A 12,368-nucleotide genomic window follows, 5' to 3' on the forward strand; every position below is an offset into this window, starting at 1 on the left:
AAATCTTAACCTACAACAAATTCGCCATTCGACTTTTGCTAGGACGTTACAAATATTGAGCCACAATAATTCTATAAAAACTTTCAGAGTTCCTACTGATTTCTACTATCTTAGCCTTGCATTATCCAATACCATGGACTGAAAAAGCGAGCTAAACAAAACCCAACTATTTTGATCACACCATAGTTAGTCAGTACTTTAAAGTGACTGCCAGGTCTACTTAAATCTAATTAATAATCACGTCTCAATCAAACCTACCTACTACCGACCTAGGTCGCTCAGTTAGCCGATGCATTCTTCAGCCCACGACTTTGGCATTTCTTCAAAGCTATTTTGGAGTCCATAGACCGTGTGAATATGTCAACGTACGAAGCTAGGTCTATTACACAATCCCTGGTAAATGCTCACATCGCACGAATGTGAGGGTGGGAAAGTCGCATCCAGACGATTTAGTCTCAAGAAGATTCGAATAAGGTAAGTTTTGAATTCAAACCCTCCAAGAGGGTTTCAAAAGATGCAAAATCTAGTTACCTGTCCGATCCTTCAAATTTGACGTTTATGTAGCGTCCCCAGACTTCCTGAAGACGAAAGAAGACACAATACTCGGGCAGAATATATATATTCAGCGCAGAGAGAGTGTCTAGGCTATTGGGATGCCCCAAAAGGCCAGTCCACCCAGCAAGGTACAAGGGGGCTAATTCAAAGTCCAAAAGTGGCTCCTCACCAATACCGAGGGCTAAACCGCTATCGTATTACGCATGTGTTTTTCTCCTAAATATTCCCTCAGTTCTGCCATTGACCGAATCAGGTGCCGCTGGGAATTGGCAAGGTCGTCTACTTTTTATTAGCAAATTTGGTACAAATGCGTTATGTTTAATTCTACGCACACTTCCAGTAGACCGAGAATTGAATTATTTCTTGTTAAGCTTTTGGCAAAGCAGTTGATAAACCTTCATTTCTTCTCACATAACTTATCATAATATCTGCCACATATATTTGTCATTATCTCTACCTATATTTTAGATATGGAAAAGTCAGTCGACTCTCAGTTGCACTATTCCACCACCAAAATCAACTGTCCCTTTAATAGACATTGAAACTCTCACACTTAACGATGTGTGTAGCATCAACATTTTTGCAGAGATTAGCATATTCGCCTACTTGATTGACGCACATCCTTTGGTGTAAATGACCTCGTGGAAAATGTTTCCTCTCTCTATTCATCGACAGGGCGTTGTACAGACGCAGTTAAGAAGGAATCCGTTTGCTAAATAGTTACTCATTCTAACCACCTTTTCCCACAAAAATTCATGTTTGATTAATTTGTTAAATATCCATCGTCCAGACTGTCACCAGACGTCTCATCCTGCATGCCTCTACGCAAAAAAGCCTTTTTAAATCCAAAACTGACTCCTCCCCCCACCCCTTTTACCTTTCTTGGTTGATTGTACGTGGGACGACTATAACGGGGTATTGAAAGGAAGCAATGAGGAGGAGAAATGAAGTGGGGGGGGGGGGGGGCAAATAGCAAGTCGTCAAAACGCATTACCATTCATGTTCGCCCACTTTACCCGGCCCCCTAAACAGCAATAACACCTTCACCATTTTGTCACAGTCAAAATGACAAATTTCACACCTCCCTTTTAAGGGAAGTCCGCGGCCTACTTTAAAGTTAGGAATTTGCTCTTTGAGGCTTTTTAAAACAAAAGGAACAGAAAACTCCAACTCAAATGAAGTAGGTTTTGCGTATCTCGAAAAGCCTAAAGAGTGGTACTTTATGTATAGAGGTGGCACAATGCATGAATCGCTTCCAGGATCAAAGTATCCTGTTATACCAGTTGCATACGAAAAGAGCAGGGATTTTTTTACCTAAATAAATAAAGACCTTAATAGTTAAACTCCCCTGTTCATCCTATTTTGCTTCTGCAATTGTAATATGTGTTTATCAAGCCTTATTCCTATGTGAATTGGCCTAAGTAAATAGCCATGCTTCGACGTGCCTAGAAGTAAGTTTTTGATACCAACAGCTTATTTAATAATATTTAAAGCGCTTTCTGGGAGGTTACCTCAGTGCCAGGAAATTAAAACCATCATTAAGGATATGACGAACAAACCGAAGCCACGAAACTCACAAACCGGTACATTTTGGTCCCTGCTAGACGAGCGTACACGATGAGGGGGATGCAATAGGGTGCCAAATCCAGGGCTGGTAAAAAAGGTTATGGCATAGGTAAACTCTACATCTATTATAATTTGGGTGAATCAAGTCATTTTGTTACCAGATAATCCACTTAAGACCAAATTAGGAAGGTTATTACTACCTAAGTAGCAGATGTTAACATCACGCCTGCTAGACAAAGACTAAGACATCCACCAATTCTGACCTTACTTTCAGGTGAACCAAAGTATGCAAATTGCACGAGCCTATCAATCGTTTGACGGGCAGGAAGTTTTGAAGGTCTCAGTACGGAGTAATCAACCTTCATGAAGTTATTCCGATTTATGAGACCCTCAAAATTGCAAATCAAGTCAAGTTACAGATCAAAGAAATGATTTACAAATGAAGTAGACTTTTTGTTCACGTTCTTTTACCACTTAGCACAAAAAAACTTCTTAATTTTTCTTGAGGCGTCACCATTTACTCAGTGCGTGGTATTCAGGTCATTGATCACAAGAATAAATGATTAAATGATACGATCAACTGAATGGCTTTTTCTCTACACAAAAGTACTCTGACCTCAGCACGAAATCTTTGATTGACAAGGGTTTGGCTCTGTGGTAAACAAATATTTAGTTTTTTTTTAGGAACCACGAAAGTCATGTTACACATATACGTGACACTGGCAATGCAGAACGCTAACCACGACAAAGTTAAGAAACTTTAAATTTGCTTGTTATCTAGTATTTTCCTAAGTTTAATTTGCTAAATTGACAAAAAATCAAGCCAGTCAGTTATAGCCATTACATCCTGACCAAAAATAAGGCAAAAAGACAATTTGTTTACGACGCTGGGACGGTAAACGTGCATTCATTACTTCCTAATCTGTTTTGGTTCTAAAAGCCTAAGGCGGCGGATTTGGTTGCAATAGACTTTACCAGGTACACCACACTTGCTGTCCTATTAGGCTAAAGTCTTTCGACCGCTGAGGCGTCTTATTCATTGGAATTATGAGAGAAAAGGTAAATTTCAAGCGATATATGGACAACTAATTAGCGAAATTAATCAGGCGTAATTACCTCCGCTACGCAAATGGAAATCACCTAGAGAGGTTAATCACCAACGCATATCAGCGACTCTCTCTCTCTCTCTCACCATCTAGCGTAGCAACGGTAACGCATGCGTAAATTTATTTGCAAGTAACTAGTCCTAGCAACATCGCATCAAGAGGCGAAATTTGGATTTGCGGATATAGCTTTAAGGCTGTTGTTTTATTCATGTTAACCCATTGTAGACACCAGTTGTAGTGCTTTGGTATCTTGTTTAAATACGCGAGCATTTCAGTCTCCGCCGGTTGTACCTCTACTTCTATTGTGGGAGGTGGGGGTGGAAAAGGGACATGGTCTTAGGGTCAGTGCTAAAAGCCCCCTAATCCCTTCGCACCTTTCCAGACTCCATTAAAGACTGGGAGCTATAATGGTGCTACTTCTACAGGGGAAATCGTCACTCAAGGGCCCAGATTAAAGAAGAAATTATTTTCGATAAAACAAAACGTGTAAAATTTTGCGCACGAAAAAACCGCATTACTGGCTGAATACCATCATAGCATTATCAAAACCACATGAATCCGTCAGTTGACAGGTGACAAACAATACACGGACACGTTAGGTCAGGATGACAAATTTAGAGGACAGCGACATCCATGCAACATTTTGAACGGCACCAAGCCATAACATCTGCCAGCATTCGTAATGGTGCGCAATAAGTATAAACAATTGACCCTTTATAAGAAAAAATAACAACTGAGGTAGGTAAACTACAGGGGGAATATCCATTACTTATCCCCTCTAATTATCTTGTCGTCTAACGTTACAAGGGCGCATATCCCCAATGAAGGAAAATAAATTTTGAACTGTGAAGGCTATACAACGTTTAAATACTCGGTGAGGACTACTCCTGCGTTCAAATACCAGAAGTTTTACCTATCTAAGATTATCTATTTGTCTATGCCAAATGGCTGACAAAGAAAAAAGGAGCTTCATCTTGTTGAAAGTCTGTCAACGAATGAAAAGCTAAACAATGCAACCAAAACAGGCAATGTAGCGAGAAAAAAGTAATTTCAGAGTAAATTTTTCGCATACCAAGCAGTCATTCTGTCATCGTGTGAATCGTCTTCGAGGTAAGTAATTGTGGTTGTCAAATGCCATCATAGTTATTCTCCAGGTCTACAGTGAAATGTACGTTTACTTCAATGTGTAACTGCAAAAACGACAATTGAAAAGGTAAACTTATACACAACGACGCACACTCACGTAGTAAACAGCGCATCTACGGTAGAAAAACCAAAATTCCGTCTATTGATGTACAACAATTGAAACTGTTTCAGAAATCCTCGTTTTTTTCCTCCTCCTAATTCTGCAAGACAGTTATCCATAGAGTACACTGTTTTGCTTTAAACAATTAGTAAAACTCAAAAACTACACACAGTGTAAATTCATAAGACAATTCAAAGTAAAGACCCAAAAGTAACCTGGACACGTAATCAAAGGGAAGGCAGTAACATTTAAATTTTTAACCTCGGCGAAATGCCTGGAACTTTACATGCGCAAGCGTGACTTCTCTGTGGGGGTTATTTGTAATGCACCACACCCATACATGACGCATTTCAAGAGTGCACAAAAAATCGATCAAAAATTTCGCCTAACTGAAAATTCACGCGAGCCAATAAGCTTGCCAATGAAGGAATGACCTTGAGAATAGAACAGCCAATCACTTCTTCCTTAATCGACCGAAACTGTCTAGCTTGGTGTGCTGATTGGCTAGGCAGAGAATGGCGTCCACTTTCCATATTTCAGTTCTCCCTGACTCTTCCACTGTCCATGCGTTCCTGTTTGAACCACCCACATTCAAGCCTTTTGTAGTCGCTTTTGTTTTCGATTTCGTGGGCTCTAAGTAAGGAATTAGGAACTAATTAATGTTGTGGCATTACAGGTAAAGTACACACAAGTGGACGAAGTGTCTCATGAACACTGATGTCTTCATTTTTTTGATTCATCCGGTCAAAGGTTTTGTTTATGGTCTCAAGAATTTATTGCTTCAATTTTGGGATTCGGAGTACGATATCTTGAATGAGAAATGCATTAAGAATGGTTTCATTTAACATGAGTCGGTTCAGTTTACCGCTCTCGTGCATTGAAGGTTCGGCGAATAAACGTGCACTTGCATTGTGGCCACGACAAATGTAAGCTGTAACTCCTTCTCGTCCTTCACGTTATGTGCTCCTGAAGTGCAGGTACCGTCACGAAGCGGTGAATCTAAATACATTTCCACTCTTGAGATCGAATTATTTACACCGCTCTCTCCTGCTAGATGTAAATAGCCAAAGCGTATGAAAGCTAGCATTACTAGGGCGGTGATTAAAAACGACATTCTCTTCCCCCCTTCCCTCTGAAGTGTGCTCTATCAAGACGGTAGTGAACATGCAGGCGGAACTCAGTGCCTCTGACCCGTCGGGACATGGGTCGACGTTAAAGCGTGACTCATATCTTCGAGGGGTTTTACTAACGCGCAATGCTTGCGTGACAGGGATTTTTGTAGCAAATCTCACAAGTAATGGGAAAAGCGAGTGTTGGTAATTGACAGGAGCCCCGGTTAGTACTGGGAGCTTCAAGTCCTGAGCTCAATCACATCCATTCACTGTCATGTTTTTCATGAAGTTGTTGTTGGTAGTTAAATGCTAGAGAAAATGAAGAACGAAACTGATATTATTTCACTTCTTAAATAAGCATTTCTCCATTACTTCTCCTGTTTGCATAGGTTCTTTAGAGACACAATATGCTTGGACGTAAAAGAATCGGAAGCAGTTAAATCTCAGCTATCACTTGGCCACCAATGTATTTTCACATTATGCGCTTTTGAGACACTTTTTCCTTTTCCTGTTCTAAATAATAACTCTTCTCCCTACCATAGTGGGTTAATTTTTGGAGCCATTCAATTAACGCTTTACAATGTAACACGAGAATGTTAAGCATGGTTGCGGAGGCCCTAAACTCACCTGACATCTCCTGCATGCTGTCTGTACAACTGAAATTTCTTATCTCAGGTCAATGCTTCATGTTGATAGTTACTCTGGATTTCATAAATACCTTTCAATTTCTCATAACTTGATTTTGCACTAATTAAAGGCAATTTCCCATCCCATGATTTACACAACTCATTTTTATTTCTACTTACGAAAATAAGATTACCAACCTTGTGATAATACTAACTGAGAAGAACGATTTAATTTTATATGAATTTTAAGTATGAGGTAACAGGTGGGGATACAATGGGTAAAATAAGCAAATTATAGAAGGCGCTCTGAAGTGGCCAGATAATTGAATCATAGGCCTTTTAAACATTCATCTAAAAGAGGAGTGAAGTGGAGACTTCACCTCAAACTGGATCCTTGAAGGTGCATGCAAGGTGTATTCAAAACCGCTGGGAGTGGTAGCAACTTAGCTTAGGGAATCATGGAAAGAGCCCCGCAATTGCCACAAATGAGGAGGACTGTAAGTATAAATAAAAATGATTTCCTCACTCCACAAGTTGCCTTTGTAAATTAATCTTTTCCATGAAAATCAGAACGAGGGATAAACACATTTCAGCGTGAAAGAAAAAAGGTATCGACAAAGTAGTTTTATATATTTATGCCTAAAATAGGAGGAACATGCTTATTCACTACTTCTAATGCTTATCTTCAGGCTGAAAAAAAGAGGAGAGGAAGGAAAAGCACAATAGTCGATTTCGCAATAGGGTTAGGTGAAAAAAAAAAAAGGGACCTTCCTTCAACCACCGAAGCAACACCATCAGCTGAGCTGAGTCGGCTGACCGCATGTGAGTAATCGGGGTGACTCATCCACCTTGTGACGTTGGTCTTGGGGCGAAATTACAAACGGGGCGGGAGGAGGCTAAGCAATTGGGCAATTGCATGCGCCAGCAAACACCACCGCTATTCAAGAGTGGCCTGCATGTTCGCATGGGTATGTGTATTGGTGCAAAAGGCGCTAGAACAGAGAGAGAGAGAGAGAGAGACCTTCCCCTCCCTCTGCGTGATTCCAAGTGCCCTTTTTTATGGGGATTTCCTAGTATGGGAAATGACTTGGTTTAGTTTAAGAAGTATGTATCGAAAAAAGGATTGAAGGGATTCTAGCTTCCTAAATTTGGGGTAACGGGAACAGTATACCCTCGGGCTATTTCTAATTTTACCTGTAAAAGTGAGAATAACGTACTTGACTGGACTTCCAGTCAAGTAGATGGACGTGTAGTACGTTCATGAAAACCGTTAGCTCCCAACACAAAAAGGAAACTCACAAGGCGCCGAAAAATGTGTAAATTAATCAAATATATTTTTCCTTTTAAAAAAGCTTGTAAGAGCTTCGATATTCTGTACTTTTATAGTTAGATCAGCCCACACTCTTATGATTCCTTTTTCACAAGGGCGCATTTTTTTACCAACTAACCTGGGCAAGTGTGTCTTGACAAAGGAATCATATTATTTCTTCCAAAAGAAACATTTATCTATAATACAAGGTACCACTATGTCCTTCTCTTGACATAGCCTGACTGAGTCGTGTATTTCAGTTCTACATATTGTCGAACATTTCGACAACTCGATTATTTCAATTGGAAAAAAGCAGGGACTTTTTGTTTTTACTGAAATGTGGTATGAAGAGGGACCTAGAATGTTTTGAGACCGAAGGCAGAGAACGCCTTCTATCTGAACTCACGTGACTGTCACAAGTCAAGTGCAATGATTGAACTATGCAGAACAGAGGGACTGTAAGGGTTATGCGGTCAGGGAAACAACAACCAGCATGCAGTGTGTCATCTTCCCAATTTATTTTTCTTTTGTTGTTTTTTTTGAGTTACAAAACGGTGGTACTGCTAACTGAAGTGCGTCTTATATGTGCCTTTATAATCTAAGGGCTTCTTAAGGCCTGGAGGATTGAGTGCAATTCCAATCACGCCAGGATTTACGCTAGAAATAAATCATTTTTTTATCGGCAAAACTACATTCAAATGATATAAAATAATTAAAAGATACTAATAAAAAAAACAAAATATATGAATTTACAGGTGTGAGTGCAAGAGCTTAAATTTGGGCACATACTACCATTACTAATACATGCTGGAGTGATGAAAATGCTGAACGATGATGGCTGGGGAAAACACATTTCACTGGTCGTGATAACATTTATACGTTGTGTTACTTTCCATAACATGGGGCAAAGAATGTAAATGTTATCGAAAAAAATCGGTACAAGGCACCTTGTCATGTCACACAGACGCGACAGCCTATCTGAGAGAAGTGAAATTATGCTAAGCTTATTAAGTCGATTGGTGGTAGGACCACATGGTGGCGACTTATTTAACTTATCAGAGGATCAGTTAAAGTTGTCTGCTAGGCACACTTTTATAAAAAAAAAAGACCCATTAGAATCCCCCATGCGGAAAATATCGCTAGCTCAATGTAAAACAAATGTTTTCTAATAGGAATGCGTAAATCAAAACCTACCTTTGATTGTAAGGTAATCTCACATGGGAGCTGGGGAGTGGATACGCAAAATTTGGAGGTATCACCTCCGCGTGTTCCTCCATCGAGACTCCAATCGGCGAAATTAGTATACAAGTTAAGGTTACCAGTTCAACCTCTTCGATACAAAATAAAACGATCATAGTGACATTTTGAAGTGAAAGTTAATGCATGATAATCGAACAAAATTCCATAGCTTTATTAATTAAGACTAATTGGCCACAGGCAAGAATGGCTGCCTTACATTTCACATTTTGGTGAGCACTTAGTTGACATTGAAGACGTTTACTAACCAAAATAACGCAGTTAAACTCGCATCTCCACCTTGACATACCATATGGTGTTTGAACGACATGCTAATCGCAACTCAACAGATTCGCACGTACACCATAGCCGGAACAATGAAAGAAAAGTTTTCAATTCTTCCTTATTTCCACGATTCATCGTTCATATTTCCAATGCAAATTTTATTCATTTATCTCTGTTAGTTTGGAAGAAAGTGGAAAGATGAGGAGAGGTGAATAAGGTCCCCGCAGTTCCCTGCAAAATTGACAAGTGACTCAGCTTAACCGGTGCGCAGACAACTAGCCTGTGAACTAATTAGTAAATCGATTATCGATAATCCTTTGTAAAGTCTATGTAGACCTTGGAAATTAAGAGTAATCCATGAGAATTTCCTAGCCACCTTTTTAGTTGCTTTATGCCATAAAGAGCTGCTATTGTGAGTGGGCGTAGTAATTTCACCCTTTTAGCACAAGCCGATCGTGGAGGCTATGATTTACCACCATTTACAAAGGCAGTGAATTTCATCCACCCACCCAATTTAGGCACGCGGTTATTTGAGTGCACGGAATGTCTATCACCTTCATCGCCTCTGTAAAGACCTTTATTAAATCATGCACGGTCTGTAATTTATAGTCACGAAGGGGGAATGAAGCGAGGAAATTATTCCTCTTCCTTCCCTCCCCATCCCCAAAAAAGAATGGAGGAAAATATTAATTATGGACAGAAATCCGCATAACCGCTGTGTTCACCTTAGAGGTTAGGTCGAATTTGATTGGCTCGCTTGACCTGGGCAAGAGTTCCGAGTGTAGCGTCAGGATGATTTAATGCGGAAATGGGTATGGCGCAATACACGTAGGAGACAGGCGTCATGTAGGGTGGATCTTGAGGGCGAGACACCCAAACACACGTGCATGCATGTATCCTAGCCCGTCGGACCTCGTGCGCACACATATGCACACCTGCATAGTACCGGAGTAGCCCGCAGTGTGTGTCAAAGAATGGAGCCCAGACGACAAAAAACAGACTGTTTGCATTCACAGAGTCAGCATCCAGGCCACATTTGCATGTGTACGTGGGTGCGCAGGTCTGTACCTGCCCGGACCCATGCGGATGTGTGATGCATGTGAATGGAGTTATTTTTTTTCTGGCGACACAACTTCCGTTCGCGTTAAGCGCAGTGGTACTTAGCGCGCGACGACCGCATCGATGCGACGTTATCGATTTTTTCGAGGTGCAGTCCAGATGCCACCTTCTAACTGTTGCAAAGACGCGCAAGTTAAAATACACCATTGCTGGTAATTAAACTGTGAAATACCCATTTACCCAATTTAATATAATCAAGGCATACTGTTGAGTGATTTCTTCTTTTTACTCATTCCCTTGACGTGTCAATCAATAAGAAACACGATTTTTGGAGTAGAATGCTGTGCCGAGAGAGACGGTTAGGCTACATTTTTAAGGAGTTCTATTTCCTCCAGTGACACCTTAAATTATGACAAAAATCATAATATTTTCTTAATTGTGTACGTATTGCTAAACGACGCTTGGCCCCCATAGTGTTCCATCGTAACCTGAAGTTTTAACAAGACAAGAGTTCATTTTTGGTAAGGCGCTTTCATTACAAAACGTGGGTCATAAACACGGGTCTGAATGAATCGAATGAAAAAAGCAAGAAGATGCATGAATTTTCCTCGGTCCATGAACCGCATTAAACTAAGACAAGGATATAGAAATGGCCTAGGAGTAGAGGCTACTTGCATATCAATCCCAAATTTACAAAGGCAACATTAACAAATCGTAGCCTTCAATTCACCTAGCAAAATGTCACAATATGAAATGTTCGAGAAGGTAGACAGGCTACGAAAACATAACTCTAAACATTCGCTAAAATTGTAATCGTGTTTGATTCATGTACGCCATCAACCTCAACTAGAACGGGTAAGTTAAGACGGGGACTTTCTCAAACCTCAATCTCAGGCGCCGAGACAGATGATGTCCTAACAGCAGCCTGATTTTGACTCGTCTGAGTGACAATATCTGACTGTGAGCAAAGCTCAACCCTAGACAAACCAGGTGGAGTGTAAGAACTAGGGGAGAGGGCTGACTCTGGGTCTAAGTAACACCTGGGTGAGCAATAAATGATGCAACCCAACCCCAGCATTTCGTTCATTTCACTAGCTTTGGGGTAACCCGATACGCTGGTACAAGAAACGGCGAGGACAGCTACCATTACCCGATCTTTTTCAGTAATGGACGGAATAATCACCTTTCCGGTTTTTACTTAAATGTCGGTATATCCGAGCCGCGTTTGGCCAAAGGAGGTCAGCACTACTGCGAACCCAATGGAAAAGTTGAATAAGACGCGGACCTTGGGATGGATGCACACGCATATGCACACATGAGCGCGGTAGATGGCGTACGCGCACATCCTACATCACATGACCCTTATGCCGCCATCATCGATGGCGTTATTCACACACAAACAACACACTAACAAAGCGAACTCATTGGACCCTCCTCGCAACACAGTACGGGATCGACGACAACACGAAACAGGAAAGCATTCAATTACCGTGATTCGAGAACAACAGCATGGCTGTAGAGGCACAACCACAAATTGACAAGGATTAAGGCGGTAAGAATGTTAAATACTTGGGGAAAATTCACTAGCACTGCGGATTCTACAAAATTCATCTAATAAACTGCTTTCGTTCGAATCTAGGACAGCAAAACTTAATAAGAACGCAAATAGGAAGTTATCACTTACCAACAGCACGAACGTTACACGCTACGAGAAACGGTAGTCAGCGTCAGTGGTTTGAGTGACAAAGATTGTCTTGGGATGGCAAGAGAAATGGTAAGAGAAATCGCGCATGAGAAAGACAAACGTATAACGTACGCACCCAGTGACCCAAGAGCCACAGGTAGACCCAACATCGCAAACAACGAGTTCACAATGAAATCGTTGAAATTTGACATTAAGGGCAATAGAACCACACGCTGCCCGTCGCATTCGAAGCAGGCCACCGATTCAAAATCTAGCCTTTACCAGCATGCGCAGGCGCCGAAAACCACCTTCAAATTGAGCGAAGACTATGCGGCTACACACTGAACGCGAGACGACACGGATAATAAGATCCGAACCGAAAAATGCGACCTCATCGCAAATACTCGTAAATGAAAACGAGGCAAAGGCCACTGGGCTTCATTATAGCAAATCCAAATACCAAGACTGGCCAGCGGCAGCAATCGCAACCACTAACCCAGGCATTTTACACTAATACGCCAATTCAAGGAGTAGGAGAAAGCAAAACAGTTCTGAGCAACAGTTCGCATCACTCAGCTATAATG

The 12,368-nt window shown here is 41.0% G+C and overlaps 1 protein-coding gene across 1 annotated transcript; it reads right to left on the bottom strand. All coding sequences in view use genetic code 11, as the record gives it.

Moving 5' to 3' along the window:
* Positions 1-9,767: 9,767 nt before the first annotated feature.
* On the bottom strand, positions 9,768-10,307 carry EGR_07032 (hypothetical protein; the record flags this gene model as incomplete). The annotated part of the gene is made up of 1 exon (XM_024496281.1): positions 9,768-10,307. One exon carries the CDS (start codon positions 10,305-10,307, stop codon positions 9,768-9,770), a length of 540 nt encoding a protein of 179 aa, XP_024349308.1.
* Between the last annotated feature and the right edge of the window lie 2,061 nt (positions 10,308-12,368).

Source organism: Echinococcus granulosus (assembly GCF_000524195.1).
Source record: "Echinococcus granulosus chromosome Unknown EG_S00068, whole genome shotgun sequence".
In the NCBI taxonomy this organism is placed as follows: domain Eukaryota; kingdom Metazoa; phylum Platyhelminthes; class Cestoda; order Cyclophyllidea; family Taeniidae; genus Echinococcus; species Echinococcus granulosus.